This window comes from Phyllostomus discolor, chromosome 11 (genome assembly GCF_004126475.2).
Source record: "Phyllostomus discolor isolate MPI-MPIP mPhyDis1 chromosome 11, mPhyDis1.pri.v3, whole genome shotgun sequence".
Taxonomy (NCBI): Eukaryota; Metazoa; Chordata; class Mammalia; order Chiroptera; family Phyllostomidae; genus Phyllostomus; species Phyllostomus discolor.
This window is the reverse complement of record NC_040913.2, coordinates 95,037,191-95,056,453: the sequence shown is the minus strand read 5'-3', so window position 1 is coordinate 95,056,453 and position 19,263 is coordinate 95,037,191. Positions and strand designations below refer to the sequence as shown.

The 19,263-nt window shown below is 60.1% G+C and overlaps 1 protein-coding gene across 2 annotated transcripts; it reads left to right on the top strand.

Annotated features, from left to right (window-relative positions):
- Positions 1–1,937: 1,937 nt before the first annotated feature.
- FBXO25 (F-box protein 25) lies at positions 1,938–18,768 on the top strand. Of its 2 annotated transcripts, XM_028526735.2 has the most exons (11): positions 1,938–2,080; positions 6,458–6,598; positions 7,788–7,891; positions 8,808–8,857; positions 11,094–11,186; positions 11,853–11,946; positions 12,996–13,180; positions 14,235–14,414; positions 16,273–16,416; positions 17,887–17,913; positions 18,548–18,768. In XM_028526735.2, the coding sequence occupies exons 2-11, from the start codon at positions 6,465–6,467 to the stop codon at positions 18,635–18,637; spliced, it is 1,101 nt and encodes a 366-aa protein (XP_028382536.1). In that variant the 5' UTR covers positions 1,938–2,080; positions 6,458–6,464; the 3' UTR covers positions 18,638–18,768. The 2 variants fall into 2 exon arrangements, with proteins under 2 accessions (XP_028382536.1, XP_028382537.1); XM_028526736.2 differs by lacking the exon at positions 17,887–17,913 and having other exon boundaries at positions 1,941–2,080.
- Positions 18,769–19,263: the final 495 nt, after the last annotated feature.

The following is a 19,263-nucleotide window of genomic DNA, read 5'->3' as shown; positions in this document are numbered from 1 at the left end:
CTGCACCCTTGGTGTAACAGGATGATGCTCTAACCAACTGAGCTTCCTGGCCAGGGTGAGTTGTTTGTATCAAGGTAAACATGTCTATAAGCAGGATTACTGGTAGCCTAACTTCTTACATGTAGATGAGCGCTCCGCCTAAAACATGCAGGAAAGATTGAGGGAGAATAATGTTTGCTGAACAGATGGAAAGACATATTTACACGTTTAACATTCCAACAGCCTTTCCAGCACACACCTTCACTTTCAGGCGCAAGACCGGAGCTCAGGGGCTCTGCTGCTTGTGGGGAGCTGCACACCCAGGCACCCAGATGATGCCCCCAGTCGGGCTCCAGTTCCAGCACAGGGGAACTGCTGGCTTCAGTCCATGACCACTTCTAACTTAAAAGCATGTAAGAGGTTAAAGCATGTAGCTGCTACTATTGTAATTGCACAACACCTCATTTAATCTTGGGAGAAATCCTGTGTGGTATGGACCACTGTTGGCGGGAGAGACCTGGTTCTTCGTACTGACGCATATAAAGAATTACAGGTCAGCAAACCTATTAGCGTGCAATCAGTTTTATTAGTGATCTGTTCCCACGGAAGACAACGGGCCTAGCTCAGGTGGGGTGGGGTGAAAGGCAGAAAGAAGTTCAGGGCACAGCAGAGCAGAGAAAGGCAGGGCAGGGGTGGGGGTGGGGGGTGAGGAGGGGTCAGGGAGGGCAGGCAAGCCCCCAGGTGGCATGAGAGCCAAGACAGAGAGTCCTTTGTTCCAAGGATTTACAAAGTAGGTGGGATGGGAATAAAAAAATAACAGATTGATTGACAAGTTGATGTGGTGCCAGCTTTCAGGGTGTGGGGGGCATGACTACCCAAACTTGGGTATGTGTGGGGGCCTGTTAGCCCAAATCCTTATTTTGTTCCAGACCCCATTTGTTCATCTTGTTATGCAACAGATACATGACAGGAGGCAGTCAATTAAAGTTGATGCCATGCCCAAATTCATTTATGGGATTTTTCCTTTGGCACTGTGGATCCTCTCCTAACTTTCAGGCCTTGGGATGAAAGCACAGTTTCAAGGCTTTCTTTCCCAGACAGTGGAAATGCTACATAGAATTTCAAGGACTTCCCTCCTTTCTTGCTAACATGGTATAACTTGTGTTGCTAGAACACCTGGCAGTATTACAGCACCAGGCTCAGGGCTGCTGAGTTAGCAGGTGAGACATGCCTCCCTCCTCCTCCCTGCCTTGGCTTGCTATCCATTCTCCCTAAAAGTGAAGAGGCGTTTGCTGGCAACCAGGATGCTAGACTAGTGACCAGGAACAGCAGGCTCAGCCCGAGTTCTTCCCATGCTGTCTCCTGCCTCTCTACTGCCATCCCCACGTCATCTCCGAGAAAAAAGAGGCAAAGCAGCCATTCCTGGATCCGGCCCCGCAGTTGGTCTGCAGCGCAGACTCCGACCAATGACCTGCCCCTGCTCCTGCAGCGGGAGTCAGGGACCTGCCCCCACCGCCCCCACGGGCTTTTCTCCTACTTGGGAAATACCCTCAGGTTGAGGCCCCTCTCGAGAACATTTGCCACCGTCTAGAAAGAGCTGAACAACATTCTGAATAGCACTTGGGCCTGAAACGTACGTCTAAAAGATAATCGGGTGCACAGGAGGGCTGAGAGCAAACCTCAGCGGCCCCTCCGAAATTCCGGCGGTTTCTGGGTTTCAGGGCTGCGGCTGGAAGTGCGAGCGGGTTCTGCTCTGTGGATCTGCCTCCGGCTGCAGGCCGAGGGCCACCGGGATCTCGGTGCCCTGGCGCTGTGAACACGCAGCGGGAACAGGAAGGGAAGCCACAGCACCCCGCCCGCGCGGACCGGTTCGCTCCAAGGGCGGGCAAGAGGCGAGGGCCCACTACGCATGCCCGCCCCGCTGGTCTCGGGACTGGGGTATCACGGGGTCACACAGGCGCACCAGCCAATCAATGCCTCCGGGGCGGAGCTTTCTGCAGCGACTTCCGGCAATAAACCCGGACGCCCACTGAGTTCGGGTGGGGACGGGACACCGAGGTGGTCCACGCTGCAGGCGGGGACTGGGACGTTTGGCGCGCAGGTAGGGACGGGGCACGACAACCCAGGTGCGCGCTTCTTTGGGGGACAGGATGCGCCAGGGTGCAACCTGGGTGCGCCGATGGGGACCCTTGCGCGTGCTCGACCCGCCCCCACCTCCCGCCCTCGGTGCAGGGGGTGTCCTGTGCCGTGTGTCCCTGCAGGGTGGCCCCGTCCAGGGACCCTTGGCCCTGGGTTCGCTTGGGGCCATCTGGGGCCCGGCTCCCTCTGTCTCCTCCGTGTCGTCCTGCAGGTGATGTGTTTCTGCGCTGTGCGTCCCCCGCACAGTGAGCTCGGTGTGGACCCGTCCTCCCCGGCCCTGTGCAGCTCGTTGTGCAAACTCAGGCTTCTGGAGCGTCGTTTCTTCCCGGTGAAGCCCGCTTTTCCTCCAAACCGTCCCATTCCGCCCCAGTCAGAAAACGCACGTTTCCCTTCATTCCCTCACGTTCCATCCCATCCTCCTCTCCGTGCTCTGGTTTCCGTGAAGCGTCGGGGGTGATCTCAGGGCTCCTTGCGGTGAACCCCACTTTGATCATCAGCCCTCTGTTCAGCAGTTCTTGGTGTTCTTTCCGGACCAAAGTCTTCCACTCCTGTAATCCTAGTCACGTTTGACCCCAAGTTACTGGGAGATCATCGTAAGGAAAACAAAGCAGTAACAGAGGTCAAAGGCTTATCCAGTTGAGGGCCAGTCATTCTCAGAACAATGAAAAGGATTTTCTCAACATGCATGATGAAAAATAACAAACCAAGGGGGAAAACTCCTTTGCCAGTTTTTTTCTCTGGAAGTGCCTTACTGTTACTGCCGTTGTAACCTTTTGTTCTTATTTCTTTGTAGTGTATTTATAGCACCAGCTCTTGGTCAGAAGTTACAGTTCTTACTGTTTGATAACTGCTGTAAACTGGCTACTCCATTCCATTTCCATCCAGCTTCAACACAAATAGCAGAATACATATAGCCTTTTAAAGTGTATTAGTTATGCTTCTTCTTGTCAGGTTTTTCTTGTCTTAGTGTTTTTATATTTAAGTCAGTCATTACTTTAGATCATTCCTGTTGATATATGAAATGTAAGGTTAATAATGTAAAAAAAAAAAAAAAACCTCTGCGATTTTATGACACCTGTTTCGCAGGGTGCTCAGGAGGTGCTGTTACAAAGACACAGCGACAGGGCATTGACCTTGGAGTGCCAGCTCCACCAGACTCTCTGCCTCGTTTCTTCTATAAGTGGAGAATCAACCCTGCAAATCGGGGCTGAGAACATTCCTTGCCTTGCAGTGAGGCCTAAAGGAGCTCATACAGGGATGTTGTTCAGAGTGATGCCTGGCCCACAACTGAGATGTAAAGACCAGAAAGTGTGCCTGTGAACAGGAGACATTTCTCTTTAGTTTGACTCACGAGGCTGGGATCTCCCCCAGCACCAAACGGCACAGGGTCCAGTCCTGCAGGGCCCCTCTGTTCTGCCACCGAAACACGGGAAGAGGAGATTTCCTCCAGTTCGGCCCCCCGAGCTCTCACACCAGTCGGCGAAACTGTGTGTGAAGTCGTAGACCTAACCAGCTGCTTCACGACTGAGTAGCCACCCTTTGAGCAGTTGCTCTTACACACTATTTTCAAGAGTGATTTCTAGTTTTTGTTTTTCATTTTGAAATTCTGAAAATGAAGGCAATTGTAATGGACTGTATAAAACCCTAGTAATTCAGGTCTTTGGCAGTACAGATACATAAATTCTCAAAAAGTGATGGGCTAGCATCATTCTAAAAGTTCCGTGTGGTTTACTGATTTGCTAAATTAGGTGCCTCAGATTGGGAATATTTTTGAAAATTTGAGAGCCACACCTTTCAAATTGCAATTTATCTTCATCCCCCTCACCCACCCCATTGGCTGTTCTGTTATTGTTTATAATAACTGCTTATGGAGACTGTGCTTTTTATTTTTAGTTCATGATCTGTATGAGATTATACTTTAAAGTAAAACTGTATTGTAATCCAAACAGCATAACAAGACATATCTATGGAATACACACATCTATAGTGAAACAAGTACTTTCCTCTGTTGAGCCCTGGCCGGTGTGGCTTGGTGGATGGAGTGCTGGCCTGAGAACCGAAGGATCTCCCATTCGATTCCCAGTCAGGGCACGTGCATCGGTTGCAGGCCAGGGCACGTGCATCGGTTGGGGGCATGTGAGAGGCAACCACACATTGATGTTTCTCTCCCTCTCTTCCTCCCTCCCTTCCCCTCTCTAAAAATAAATATAAACCTAAAATATATATATAATTTTTTTCCTCTGTTGAAAATAAAAACCTTGGAAATGTACTGTTTTAATTTCCACGGTCCATTTAGCTGCATTTTGCTCTTTCCAGTCCATGGAAATAGACACTTAGCAGCTGAAAAACTCAGGCCAAACATACTCCTTTCTGAGGAGTCTCAGAGTCAAAACACAGCATCTGTAGAGTTTTAGTGGTTGTAAAAGAACTGATTGGCAACACCAAGCTGACTCTTCGTAGTGGAAACTGTGTAAATGGGTTTGCCTGTGAGGCCTGTCTGTCCGCATGTGACGTGGTGAGAGGACACAGTGCGTGCACAGCTGAGTGCAATGTCCGTGTACCATGCAGCGTGCTAGTGTGTTGTTATACAGTGTCAGTGTGTCACACAGTGTCTGAATGTGTTGTTAGCTGTGGTGACACCACGTTTCTTTTGCCTGATTATTTGTTCTTTCTGCCTCTGTCCCTCCATCTCATCTATCCCACAGGCCCCAGCAAAGTGTTCTCCAAACAGCAACTGTGTACATTGCTACAAAACTCAATAACTTAATTATTTAGGAACCAAAGTCCAGATCCCTTTGATATTCAACATTCTTGTGATCTGGCTCTAGTCAGCTTTCTTGACTTCTGCCTGTGAGCCTTCCTGTGGATTCCTCTGTCTCAGCCCACCGGGTCTGCTTATTGCTGTGTCCTCACGCGAGTCACATGCACCCCCCCCCCCAAGTTTTTCACCTACCACCTCTGTGGTCGGTGCTTTGTCCTCACCTGACCATCACCTACATTCTCACATGCTCCAGGGCCGGGCTCCTGTACTCTTCCCTTCATGGATTTCCCACATGATTGGCTGTTTTCCTCTGAGTTTCTCTACCACTCACTCAGTACTCACATTTCAGCATCGCACTGATGTACACGTTTTCCTGTGTTTTAAATACATTTGCATATGTCATTACATGATGTGTGGGTTGTCTCATTTGTTTGGCTGCTGTGTTTTTAGTTTCTCAGCTGGATGGTGCACCCTCCGGGAGGCGCACAGAGCATGCTAATTATGCGTTTGGTCTATGCTTACACGTTTGTCATTGAAATACATGATCCTGTGTTTGGTCTGTGTGGCAATATTCTGCACGGTTGCCATTTGATTTTTTTTTTTTAAAGAGAGAGAGAAACATCAGTGTGTGGTCACCTTTTCAGTGTCCCCTACTGGGGATCTGGCCTGCAACTCAGGCATGTGCCCTGACTAGGAACTGAACCAGCAACCCTTTGGTTCACAGGCCAACACTCAATCCACTGAGCCAAACCAGCCAGGGCTGATTTTTTTTTTAAATCACAGAATTCTGAATCCACAGAGTGCTACTGAGAGATACTTTGGACACTAAGTCAAAGATTGTCCTAACAGACATTTTCCTTTGTATGTTTTCTCTGAGACTAAATTGCCACCTCCTACATCACAGGACTTGGGGTTAGGAACTGCATGGGGAATGGGAAGCCATAGAACTTACATATACGACCCATGGGCAGGCACTAAGGAGGAATGATGGTGGGAGAGGCTGCTGGGTGGAGGAGACTAAAGGGGGGAAGATGGGACAACTGTCGTAGCATAATCAATAAAATATATTTTTAAAAAGATTTAAGGAATGACTTTTAAGCACCTTCTAAAGCAAGAATTTAATGTGTGGCTGAAAACGTGAATATGTGGTTATAAATTAGCACGGTTTTGAGATCCGCTTGGCACAAAGGGAAATCTCTTCAGCATTCGTGTCGCATTCGGGCTCAGGGCCCAGCGAGCCTGCAGTGGGGCCAGGAGCTGCCGAAGACGGAGACTCCCTCCTGAAGACGCTCGCCTCCTCCGGGCCCGTGGGCACCGTGCAGCAGCCTTCATTGGCCCTGCTAAGTCCAGTTCGGAGACGGCGTCTGAACACTTCCACGCGTCTCGTACTCTGTAAACCCCCCACCAGGGAGGTGTGCCAAGTCTGCCGTGGGCGTGAGATTAATAGGCCAAGGCCCGTGCAGACCTTTAGATGTTCACTAAGAACTCACGTTTTAAGCATGAATGAGTAAGTGTTCCAAGCGACAAGGAACTTGCCGATTCCACAGATTTCTTAACACAGACCAATGGTTTTTACAGGAGAACCATGCCGTTTTTGGGTCAGGACTGGAGGTCCCCGGGGTGGACCTGGATGAAAACCGAGGACGGCTGGAAGAGGTGTGAGTCCTGGAGGGCGGAGCTCGAGCAGGAGACAGACCCGCAGGGCCTCAGCCACAGCAGGTGAGTCGCAGCGGGCAGAGCCAGAGCCGCTCTCAGAGGGCCCACCTGGCATGTGTGGTTTCACCTGGTTCTCACGCCGCTGTCCGGCCCTGTGGCCTGGGTTCCAGCTGCGGTTCTGCCCACGCAGGCAGCTGTGAGGAGCAAGGTTATGCAGCTGGAGTCTGGGCTGGTGAGGAGCCTGGTGCCCACCCTCAGGGGCAGTGTTTGTCACCAGGCAAGGTCCCGCTGCCCAGCGATCCCGGAAGCCCATGCCGTGGCACCAGCTTTGGAGAAGAGAAAAGGCTTTTATTGTGAAGTCTCTCCGCCAGGAGACACGAGGAGAGACCGAATTTGTCTCCCTGATTCAGGGTCCAGGACAAGATGTTGTTTGTAGTTTGTTAGTTTGTTTCAGAGAGAGGAAAGGGAGGGAGAAAGAGACGGAGAGAGAGAGAGAGATGTCGCTGTGAGACCGAAACAACAACAGGCTGCCCTTTGCACAGTCCCTGACGCGGGGCTGAGCCCGCAACCCGGGCACGTGCCCGACTGGGAATCGAACTCACAGACCAAAGGCTCCAACAGCACCCAGCCAACTGAGCCACACCGGCTGGGGCTCAAACTTAATTTTTTAAAGACTTGTTTCATGGCCCGATGTATGGTCTGTCCCGGAGAATGTCCCACGTGCGGTGGAGAAGAACGTGTGTGCTCTTGCTTTCGGGTGGAGAACTGCTGTTTTCCATCTGACCTGGCGCAGCATCTCAGGCTGACGCTCACACCGCCTGTGTCAGGGATGTGGCACGTCACTGGTATCCAGGATCAACGGTCACGTTAATTTTTTTCCAAGGAGTTTATAGTATAATGCAGTCTCCTGTTTTAACAGAGCATTTTGAAGTCTGAAACTGCCTCGGTTGAACATATCAGACCCTTGGGACACTCTAAAACATGTCCAGCCCTTTCTAGCAAAACATTCTCAGAAGAACCAGGATAAATCTGAGGTTTCTCAAAACAAACAAAAAATGTATTAGGTATTAGCTGTGTAGTGTCAAACTGTGAAGTGTTGCTTTGAAAAACCACTGCTCACTTTCAGAATTCAACATGATTTTCATTTCGATCTTCTAAATTGCAAACCAAATATTTATGACCGCTTTTAAAAAGAAAGGCAAACGAAGATCTCCCTGTAAACACATTTAGATAGCCTGTGTCTTTATTTCAGAATCGTAAACAGTGAAGATGAGGAGATGCTCACTGATGAAGAGCACGGAAGTGCATCCAAGAAGAGGAGGAAGGGCCGCTTTGGGAAGGACAGCAGCCCTCAGTGTAAGCTCACGTTCGCTAATGATCTCATGCCGTTCACTTGCGCCCAGTGGCCTGCCTGGTGCTGGGGGGCGCGCGCAGGAAGGACGGCACAGGTGTGTGATGGCCAGCCTCGCCCAGTGCTGTCCACAGGCCCAGGGACACGCTTTCCGAGGCCCCGCCGCTGTCTCAGTGAGGTTTGCACACACAAAAGACAGCAAGCCCACAGAGGAGCCCGCGTGTCGGAACGCCTGAATGGGGTCACGGGCGTTTCCCTCCCACGCCGGGAGGCTGAGGCTGAGGCGTCCTGATTTTGGACGTTTGTACAGGGGATGCTGCCCTTGGGAGAAGGACATGGACGAGGTGGGAGGTGGGCGAGGCCCTGGGTGGGAGTGCTGGGTGGGAGTGCTGGGTGGGAGGCAGGTCCCCCTCCTCCCCGTGCGAGGCCTCGCCCTGCCCCAGGGCCCCACCGTGAGGCAGGGGACGGCTCTCCTGACTGCAGTCCGGGGAGGAAAGTGGGGTCCCGTGGGGAACAGCCATCGTGGTCCGTGAATTCCACGGAAACAGTTGGTTTAAGTGGAATCCAGCATGAAGGCAGTGCCAGGAGAGCAGAACTCCTTAGAAGCTACGTGACGTGGTGATAACTGCATCTCTACAGTGATGTGCTGTGGCCTCAGTGCAGGCGTCAGTCACAGCAGTTGTCCTCTAAGCCACTAAGCGCTGCTGCCGTCCCAGGTCCTCCTCCGGCACAGACGCGCTCCAGACGCCCGAGGCTGGCACTGGGGAGCAGAGCGGCTCTGTCTCCGTTTAAACCAAGTGGCAGCAGCTCCCATCCACACAGCAGACACTTTCGCCACGTGTGCAGCTGTTTCAAGTTCCCGGAAACTTCGTTGTGAAATGATTCCCCAGACCTTAAACACAAAGTTCATTTTCATTCCAGGTTTTTACCGTGAAAAGTGGATCTATGTCCATAAAGACAGCACGAGAGAAGTAAGTGTCCACCACAAGGAGGCGCCGCTCCGTGTTGGCTCTGCCGACTGCGTGACGCCACGTTAAATCCCTCGTTTCTTCCGCAGCATCACGTCTGCGGTTCACGCTCCCACAGAGGGCGGCACCAGGGTCTTGGGAATGGTCACTCTGTGTGCATGTGTGTGTGCGTGTGTGCGCGTCCATGTGCACAGTGTGTGTCCATGTGCACAGTGTGTGTCCATGTGCACACGTGTGTGGTCGTGCCCCCAGGACAGGCTGAGACGACAGCACGCGTGTGGCCCTGGACATGTGCCGTGGCCTCTGCCCCGTCCCCAGCAGCTGTCAGAGCCCCTGGTGCCAGCGGGCCTCCTGTGGCCGGGGCGGGGGGGGTCCCTGTGTTACCCCCTCGTCTCACACACCGAGGGGCTAACGTGCCAGCAGGCAGCACCTGTGCCCACCTGTGCCCTCTCTGCTGAGCTGGAGGAGCTTCCCTGTGAGCCCAGAGCAGTGTGTCTGCCGCAGCTCCCTAGGCCTCCTGTGTCTCTGCCTGGTGTCCAGGGACGTGCCCTTGCTTGTGCAGCCGGAGAAACCCAGCATCTGCCTCGTTCTGTAGCAGCCGGGGAAACCATCTGGGGAGCGGTGGCTGAGTCCTGGCAGCGCACGCTGCGTGTTCTGGGCGTGCTGCTGAGGGACGCACCCCGCCTGGCGTCCCGGGCGCTCATGGGTCAGGTTCTGAGAGAACTCACTCGCCCCGTGCAGTTGCGGCCAACGTCGTCACGTGCGTGTGACATGGCTCCAACCCTTTGCACGGTTGAAAGCACCCTTAGAAGAATGTTGGCAGAACCTGATGTAGTTTAAGCCTATTTAAGACTTTTCAACCCTTTGCCCGCTCTGTGTTGCCACGCTGATCACAGAGAGGAGGTGCAGCTCAGGCCTGCACCGGAGCAGAGCAGAATGCCCTGTGAGCCTGGGGTCTGCCGTGGGCGGAGGGGCAGGGTGAGACCAGGGCCAGGGAGCGAGCAGGGCTCAGACCCGAGAGCTGGCGCTCGTCACTCTGCAGCGTCAGGCTGCCTGTCCTCTCAGCGGGCAGACCAGGTGCCTCTGCTGCCCGTCCCCGCAGCCTCCGAGTGCCCTTCAGGTGTGGCGCCAGGCCCCCACCAGGCGGGCGTGCCGTGCCGTTGCAAGGAGCTATTTCCGTTCCCCCGGTGAGTCACACTTGACTCCCCCAAAAGGAGGGGGCTGCCGTGAGGCGGGCGGCTGCCTGGGAAGGCGTCGCCTCACCGGCACATAGAGTTTCGCTCGTCGAGAGGACCCCACAGCAGTGACGTCAGCTGGGATTGATTTCAGATTCTCTATCTGGTCGACCTTTGCCCCCCAGCCCCGGGCAAGTGCATGCGTGTTGTTGGTGTGTGTGCGCGCACATTGGGACTGGCCTCGGGACGTGGAACGAGGCGCAGCGCCCTCCCCAGGTGCCTGCTGTCCGAGCCCCGGGTGTCCCCGCCTCACCTGCGGTGCTCCGTGGTCCCTCCCGACGTGGTCCGTCCCCGAGACCCTGCATCGCACAGCTCCGTGTTCTTGTGTTCCGCGTACTGAAGGTCAGGTTTGCAGTGCGGCGTGAGCCCAGTGCACAGACCAGCCTGTGCAGCCGCCTGGAACATAGGGTCCTCGCTAGCGGAGGGCATCTGAAGCAGGAGAGCTGTGTTCCCCTCCTGCACTCGGTCCTCGCCTGGGGACGTGCGCACTGATCTGAGAGTGAGCTCTCGGGGGGTCAGGGGCGGGGGGACACATGGGTCAGTGGCTCCTGTGGATCAGTGGCTGCTGTGTGTGCCCGGCCGGGGATCGAGCCCGTAGCCTTCTGTCGAGAGAGACGATGCCCCAGCCGGCCGAGCCAGCGGCCAGGGCCCAGGGTCCTTTTCCTTAAGAAGAGTGACTCAGGTTTCCTCAGTGCCCACGGGTCTCACTTCCCGCGTCCTGGGGTGGGGTGCTGGGCAGGCCTTGCGCCGGCATTCACGCCCCAGGGCGAAGGGCAGACCCCGGGCCTGCAGGCCTAGTGACCCCCACCCCCAGAGGAGTCACGCCCTCCACAGGCGTGCTGACCGAGAACACTCTCCTTGGGGAGAGCGCCGGTCCCCGCTGCCCCCGCTAAGCAGGGACGGAGCCACGGCACCGACGAACGTGCTTTGCCAGAATTCACGGCCATGTTGTGCAGATGCAGCCCCGTGCCCGGGGCGAGCGCTGACGGGCGTGTGTCTTCCAGCGGCACGGCTACTGCACGCTGGGGGAGGCCTTCACGCGCCTGGACTTCTGCGGCGCCGTGCGGGACGTGCGCCGGTTCGGCTACGTGGTCCGAGTGAGTGTCTGCGTGACCCCGCGCTCGTCTGCCGTGTGCAGAGGGGCCGCCAGGGGTGGGTTCGGGAGGAGACAGACTCGGCGTCACTTGGGGTGGGCCTCCGCGGGCTCGGGGCGGGGGGCCGGGCGGGCGCACCCCACGTGCAGGAGGTGGCGGGTCGCAGAGCGGAGCCCGCTACACGGGCGCGGAGGGCTAGCAGGACGTGGGAAATCTGCACGAAACAGAACTCACAGAGCCCGTCGCGTTCCTGGCGCCTCCTCAGAGGACACCTGCCTCCTGCTCCCCGTGCCAGAGGGGGCTCCTCAGCCCACGTCTGCGCTCTTGTTTGCGCCGACCCCCCCGCTGACGGTCAGGCGAAGCACAGACGGAGGGAGGGTCCTCTAGGGAAGCGGGGCCCTGGGACAGGTCAGAGGTCAGGCCAGGAGCCTGAGTCTCAGTGTGAGAGCTGCAGGCCACCACCCGGACACGCAGGGCCACCCCCCTGGCTGCCAGCCACTGGGCGGTGGGCTGCGTGCGGCAGACGCACCAGGCGGGGCGATGGGGCCTCTCTCACGGAGGAGAAGAGGGAGGCACGGGCGCTCGCCTGCCGTGGGCCGCAGGTCCCTAGGGTCGGGTTCCCGTGAGGGAGGCCCAGCCGCAGCTGTCCCCTCTCCCCTCTCTCTCGAGCTCCTGCAGCTCATCGCGAAGTCCCAGCTGACGTCGCTGAGCGGGGTGGCGCAGAAGAACTACTTCAGCGTTTTGGATAAAATCGTCCAGAAGGGTAAGAGGGCGACCGATGTTTCTCATCGTCCGAACCTCACTGAGGTGGGGCAGGGGCCGGCTGCCGGGGCCGCCGGTCCACGTGGTGTGGGCTCCCTCCAGGCTTCGGTGCTGGGGGGACGGCTGGCCCACTGGGGTGCAGGGGTGCCCGTGGAGACACGGGGAGGGGTGTGCTGTGTCGCGGGAAGAAGCGTGCCGCTGTGTGGGCGCCACCGGAAAGGGAAAGGCGGCGGTGAGCCGGGCACAGGCCCCTTGGCCGAGGGATGTTTCCCCGATCGGCAGGGCGGGGCACACGTGCTTCGGCCTCCAGATAACCCTGGAGTTTTCTCTCCAGTTCACTGTTGGCAGTGGTCCCTCAGTGGCTAGCAAGTGCAACTGTAGCTTCCCCAGTGCGGGTGTGTGCACGCACGTGGGTGTGTGAGTGTGCACAGCCACTGGGACACACCAGCTCTTTTTCCAACGAAGGAAACAGGCCCGACAGGGTCGAGCCCGAGGTGAAGACTTGGCCCAGGTGCCCAGTCAGGGCACATTTTCCGGCTTCAGTCTCGGCGGATCTGTGGCACCTGGAGCGTGCCGGTCTGGGTCGCAGCGAGTCAGACCGTCGTCTCTGTTGTGGTTGAGTGTATATGACGTGAAGTTAACAGTTTTACCCAATTTTAAGCTTATGGTTCAGTGGGATTCAGCACCTTCATGCTATCATGTGACCACCACCATCCTTCCCTAGAACTTCCTGTTCTCCCAGCCTGACCCCGCCCCCAGACCCTCGCACCGCCCGGCCGCAGCCCCGGGCCCACCGCCTGCTGCTGTTTCCAGGGACCCGGCGACCGCGGGGCCCTTGCACAGTGGGGGTCACCCCGTGCCTGCCCCCTGTGCCCGGCGGCTTCGCTGAGCACTGGGTCTCCAGGGTCCCTCCACCCCGCCGCGTGGCCGGGTTTTCTCCCCCTCTCTGGCTGAGGGAGACTCCGCCACGTGCGTGTGACACACTGTGTGTGTGCCGACCAGCTGGGGACGGCGCCCGCCCACAGCAGTGCTCTGCCCTGCCCCCCCCAGTGCTCGAGGACCAGCAGAACCCGCGCCTCATCAGAGACCTGCTGCAGGACCTGAGCGCCGCCCTGGGCGCCCTGCTCAGGGGCGTCGGCAAGTCCGTGCTGGTCGGCAGCATCGGCGTCTGGGCCTGCCGGCTAGAGACGGTCCTCGCCTGGCAGCGGCAGCTGCAGGATCTTCAGGTGACGCAGGTGCGACCCTGCACGGGGCCATGGCAGCTCCCCGGCTCGGTGAGCGCGTGGTGCCTCTCCCCACCCGATTCGAGGTGTGTTCAGACCAAAACCCTTCAGTGCGGTGGTTCCGGGACAGAGCTGACCCTGGGTCACGAGGCCGTGAACGTGTGCACCTTTGGAGGACATTAGGCGTGTCGGGCTCCAATGAGTCCAGTGAGTGGAGGCACGTGGTTCTGCACGGCTGTCCGTGCCCCTTGTGGCCCCCCGCCCTCCGGGGACCGCACGAGGAACCCGCGCCTTCATAGGGACCCCCACCTGGAGACCCGAGGGCCAGAGAGTCTCCAGGAGAGACCCGACAGAAGCCACCCTTCCTCAGGGCTGCGGCTCCTTCCGGCTGGGGACAGTGCACCTAGGCTGAGCGTGCGTTGGGGGTGGGGCCGGAGCGTGTGTCGGGCGGCAGGTCCTGTGGGGGGCGGGGCCAGAGCTGGGCAGGGTCATGGGGACGCCTGCTCCTGGGGACGGTGAGGGAGGGACGAGTGTGAGCCCAGGGGCGGCCCCCTGTCCCCGGCACACATGGGCCCCTTGGGCATGGCCCTCAGACGAGCCATGTCTGCCTCCCGGAGGGATGCACACCTTTGCCCTCTCACCCCCTCGCACAAGGGAGGGGGTGCTTTCTGCTCGGAGTCTCGAAATCCTGGCGATTCAAGCTCGAAGGCACCTCAGGGACAGGCGAGCTGCGTCTCGGGGCTCGTGCCGGCCCCGGTGGAGACTGCAGGGCACGGGAGCACAGCACACGGCCCGACCGCCGCCCCCGAGGCCTGCAGAGTGGCTTGCGCAGCTGGGGCCGGTTCCAGTGCAGCCACCTGGTGGACGCGTCTCACCTGTGTGGGCGGTCACGGAGGAACTGTCACCACAAAGCAGTCTCGTCCACTTGGGCACCTCCGCCTCCCGCCGTCCCGGCGTGACTGCGCCTCCGGGGCCGCAGGCGCTGGGTGGGGCAGCGGCAGCTGCGTTTGGGTGGGACCGCGGCCTTGCGTGGCTGACGGCCCGTGTGCCCCGCCCCCGCCTGCAGGTGAACCACGGGCTCACGCTCAGCGACCTGCCGCTACACACGCTGAACGACATCCTGTACCGGCTCTCGGACGGCTGGGACATCGTCACCCTGGGCCAGGTGACGCCGGCCCTGTCCGCGCTCAGCGAGGACAGGCGGCTGTGGAGGAAGCTCTGCCAGTACCACTTCGCCGAGAAGCAGGTGAGCACAGCGGCCTCGCCCGCAGCAGCAGGTGAGCCCTCGGCCACAGGTGCAGCCCGCAGCCCCGGGAGCGGCCAGACTTTCCGGGAAGCACAGCGGTTTCCCTTCGATGGCTTGTTCCCTCAGTTGTCCGTCCTTAGAAAGAGCCGTGACTTGGGGACACCCCGTGTGACAGGGTGGGACCGGAGTGAGCTTTCTGCCCCGGGGTCTGTCGCCTCCGGCAGCCGTGGTCCCGGGGACGGGCCGGCAGCATGCTGCCCCACCCCCTTCCTGCGGTCCCGCCAGTGGAGCCACCACCCGGGGTCAGAGCCCACACCACCTTCTGACCCCTGTGTCGGGGCGGTGAGGATGGGGGGCACACGGCCGCATCCTCAGAGACAGGTTTGGCTGAGCGCCTCGGAGCGGTGGAGACCTGTGAGTGCCATCCCCTTGGGTGGGCAGGACGATGGAGGGTCCCCGAGCAGCTCTGGGTCCCGTGGGTGACACGCTGTGGTGGGTGGAGTCTGGACTCAGAGTCCGTGTGCAGTGGGCATGGTGAGCTCGGGGACGTGGTGGGGCCAGTACAGCCACCAGGCCTGGGAGGCCACGCCACCCCCACTGTGGGCCTGGCGGCTGGAGACACTCCCTCAGGGGCGCTGGGAGGGCGGGGCTCCAGTGTGCGGGTCGCACCTCAGGGACCACAGGCCGGGCCCTCCCCACTCCCCAGAGGAAACCCGGAGGCCTGCGCCAACCCCGGGGTCCCAGAGGTGCTGAGGAAGGGTAGGAGCCCCCCCTACCCTGGCGGGGCCCTGGTGGGTCCTTCCGTTCACGCGTGCGGTCCGGGCACTCGCACAGGCCCAGCGCTCGCCTGGCTGCCTGCGCGCCAGCTTGCACCCTTGTCAAAGCGCCTTCGCCTGCGTGGCCGCGGCTCCCAGCCGATTTTGGAGAGCACCCCCACCCATGGGCTCGTGGCTGAGGCTCCCCCTCCCCCATCCACTTCTGTCCCGGACGTTTTCCACAGCCACGGCTGCTGTCCTGCCACGTGACGTCCCCAGGGCCACTCAGGCTGCGGCTCATGCCGGCGCGCCGTCCTCCCTGGCCCCCCTGGTCGTGTGGGCATTCGTGGCACGTCTCCGGCTGCAGGCCTGGGAGCAGGCGCTCTGGGTCAGCTGGTGCCCGTGCCCGTGCTGCTGAGGAGCTGCCAGGCCGCCTGCCGTCGGCAGCGGCCGCCCCGCCCCCCTCCCACCAGTGTGCGTGAGGGTCGCTCTGCCTCCCCCTCGTCACCTGTCGGTGCCTGGTGAGGGTCACGCTGTCCTCGTGTCTGCGTGTGAGGTGGCGTCTCGTCCCGGGTCCCCAAGGACAGGGATGCGGAGCACCTCTGGCCGTTTGTGGGTTTTTGCAGAAATGTCTTTCACGCTCTCCGCCCACTTTCCCCCTGGGCTGTGCTTCCATCGCTGCGCTGTCTTCCCTGCGGTCCCACGCGCAAGCCCCTGGTCAGAGAGATGAGGTGCGGAAGGTGCCACTTTTTAAATCTGCTTTTCAGTGGCAGCTGGCGTACCACATCGCGTCAGTTTCTGTGTGCAGCATGGTGGCTGTTAACTTCATAACAGCGTGGTTTTGACTTGGTAACGTCTCACGGGCTTCCTTCCGGGTCTGTTTAACTCTGTTCAGGGCCGCGCGGCATTCCCCGGTGCACGGACACTCGCTTTCTCCCGCTAGTCCCTTCGCGAGCCAGTCCCAGCACGTTCAGTCCCAACAGTTCAGAGTGTCGTGCTCCCGCTGCCTTGGCAAGCAGCCCCCCCCCCCCACGCTGGCGCTGCGCTGCGGGGGCCGAGTGCTGACTCGGGAGCTGACGCGGGGGGGCCCTGGGTGCGCCCAGTGTTGCAGGCACCTGGTCCTCTCCGAGCAAGGCCGCGTGGAGTGGAAGCTGATGTACTTCGCGCTGCGGAAGTGCTACCCGGCGCGGGAGCAGTACGGCGACACCCTGCACTTCTGCCGGCACTGCAGCATCCTCTTCTGGAAGGTAGCGGCCGAGGGCGCCTCCGGGGCCTGTGGGGCGGGCAGTGGGGGTGGTCCCTTTGCTGTGTTTTGGCGGCACTGCTTAAAAATGGGGGCTTCTGTGTGAGGAGGAGGGTGGTGAGGGGCTGAGGCTGGACCGGGGGCAGCCGCCGGGGCCCCGTGGACGCAGGCCTGCCCCGTGGTCGGGGGCGCGTCCCCAGGATGGGTCTGGCTGGTGCCCTCAGGCCACGTGCTGGCAGCTCTCCTGGGAGCCCTCAGTCTGAGGAAGGGGAGACCCCAGACTTGGCCTTTGCCCCCTGTGACCCTGGCCGCCAGCAGTTGCCCTCAGGGTCGGCCCCATTCACGGGCCTCCACCCAGGGCCCCAGGCTTCCAAGGGGAAGATGCAGTTTCTCACGTGTTCAGTGAAACTTAGCAACTCCCCTGGCGTACCCACACACCCGACCCTTCGGTGAGAGGCCTGAACTGGGAAACCTCACCTCTGGCAGTTTCTGCGCCCAGAGAACAAACATGAGGAGTCAGTCCTTCCTCCTCCCAGACTGTCACAGCCTCCATGTCACTGCCCGCGGCCCAGGCTGCCCCCAGACACACCGGTGGTTCCCGCCCCAGGGTTGCTCCTGCAGCCCCCTCTGCAGTAGACCCCGGTTTCCTCGCCCTTGACCTTGTGTTGCCCGTGGTGCTGTCCGTGCTTCGCCTCGAGCCCGACAGTGACCCTGGGCGACCCCACGGGGAGCCGGTGGCACCTCGAGGGCCGCTGGCCTAGGCCTCAGGCTCCTCCCTGGGAGCACCCCACCTGTCTGTCAAGTGACGTGCCGCTGAACACGAGGACACGTGGGAAGTGTCACTTGGTGGCACGCCACAGAGGCGTCCACACAACCCTGATGGTGCAGCCGCCTACCTGGGGGGCCAGGTCTGGTTCAGAGGACGGGCGGCGGGGGCTCCCGCCCACACGGCAGGGCAGTTGGGTGGCAGGCGTTGTAGAGCTCGAGAAAGTGACAGGGAGAAACACGAGCATAGCCTGTCGCCATCAGCGCCGCGTCCCCAGCGCCCCGCGGGCAGCCGGGGGCTGACACCTGAGCCAGGGCTCCGGCTCCGTGGTCACGGGCGAGACCGCGGCAGCTTGTGGCTGAGCTTCCCAGACACCCATCGCACCTGTTCTCCGTGTCAGCCCGTGTGGACACGCCAGCGCTGCTTCGCCCCTTCCAGCGAGCCCGGGGGTGGGGAGCCGCCTCAGCCTCGTCGCTGTCCCCCGAGACACCTGGGGGGACGCGGAACACGTGTCCGGGTCTGAAGCCCGTCTCCGCATCCCGGGTCTTCAGGGCACTTGCTGGGGTCTGGGGTGCTCACGGCAATGAGGTCCCTGCCCAGCGTCACCCGCCGGTCCCAGCCGTCCCCCTAAACGGCGTGCATCAGCCGGCGCCTTCTAACCTCTCCCCCTTCCCTCCCTCGCACCCTCCGGCCGCCTTCGCACCCGAGGACTGCCGCCTCGCTTTGCTGCTCAAGGTACCTCACGCTTCCCCACCCTGCCCCGCTCGGGGTGGGCCCCGCAGCCGCCTGGCCCTGCCCGGGCCGCCGTGCGCTTGGGCGGCAGCCCCAGCGGCTCGCAGCTGGGACCAGTGGCCAGAGTGTGAGGGTCTCGTTTATTTTAGCCGCCACCAAGGGGTTCTGGTGAAATGCTGCAGAGCCCTGCGCCTGAGCGGAGGCTCAGCCTCACGGGGAACTTCTGGATGAGTCCGGTGGCGTCCCGTCGGTGGCGGTTAGCACGCAGCCCCTTGGGGCGGCCCGTCCCACCCATGGCCATGGCCACAGCCACCCAGAGAATGCGCTCGCCTGACCGGGCCTCTAACGCCCGCTGGCAGGCAGTCTCTGGGCGCCGCGTTCTCTGAAGTTTGTCAGTCTTCCCCCATGAAACCTGTTACGCACGGCCCTGGGCCTTCGCTGCAGTGGGAGTGTGGGCGGTGCCGGGACGGGGCGTCCCTTCCTCTGGGCGGGGCCAGCTGCCCGTCCATCTGCTGGAGCAGAAATCCGCCCGGAAGTCTCTGTGCGGCCGCGGGCCGCCTGGGACGTGGGGCCCGGGGACCGCGCACGAGAACAGCCGGTGGCCGACCTGTGTGACCCGCTCTCTCTGCGTCCGCAGGACTCGGGCCACCCCTGCACCGCGGCCGACCCCGACAGCTGCCTCACGCCCGTGTCGCCCCAGCACTTCATCGACCTCTTCAAGTTTTAGGGGCCCTCGGCCCCGCGCAGCGGCCGCGGAACTGGTGGAGCCGCGAGGGGTCCCTGTGACCGAGGATCACGGACAGGCCCAGGACGAGCTGCCCCGGACCGGGGACCCACGCAAACTCAACTTCTTCTTTAGAAAGCCCCTTTCTCGTAAGCACGTGGTGATCCACAGCTTTGCAAACGCGTCAGCCTGGGCGGCAGGAGACTCTGCATTTCCAGCCCCAGGTTCTCTGCCCAACAGACACCGGCGGCCAACAAGGCCCCTCCTCGAGAGCGACAGCTTCCGGGTTTTGCCGTCTTTGGGGGAGGGGACGGAACCCTCGATCTGTGTAAATACCTTGTGCAGAATATTTATTTTTCGTAAGATGTGTGTTGGCTGCGCTGGTTGTGTCAGACGATCCCTCTGTGAGCGCAGGGCGAGCCCCAGGAGGCGCTCCGGCCTGCTCCGGCGTTCGGCGATCCGGCTGTGAGTGCGCGCAGCGGTGGGGCTGGGCCCTGGGCAGCGCGGTGGAGGGGCCGGCGACGGCGGAGCACGTGGACTCCGGCAGCCTGGGGTGCCGGCCGGCCAGGACGGAGCCTGTTTCCGGGGACCGCACGCCGCGCCTGCTGACCTCACTCTGTCTGCTCTGA

Excerpts from the sequence above, each read along its gene's own strand:
- FBXO25 (XM_028526735.2), top strand. The coding sequence starts at position 6,465 with ATGCCGTTTTTGGGTCAGGACTGGAGGTCCCCGGGGTGGACCTGGATG. Across the intron at positions 11,947-12,995 it reads GGATAAAATCGTCCAGAAGG|TGCTCGAGGACCAGCAGAAC; the intron begins GTAAGAGGGCGA and ends TGCCCCCCCCAG. Across the intron at positions 16,417-17,886 it reads GCAGCATCCTCTTCTGGAAG|GACTGCCGCCTCGCTTTGCT; the intron begins GTAGCGGCCGAG and ends TTCGCACCCGAG.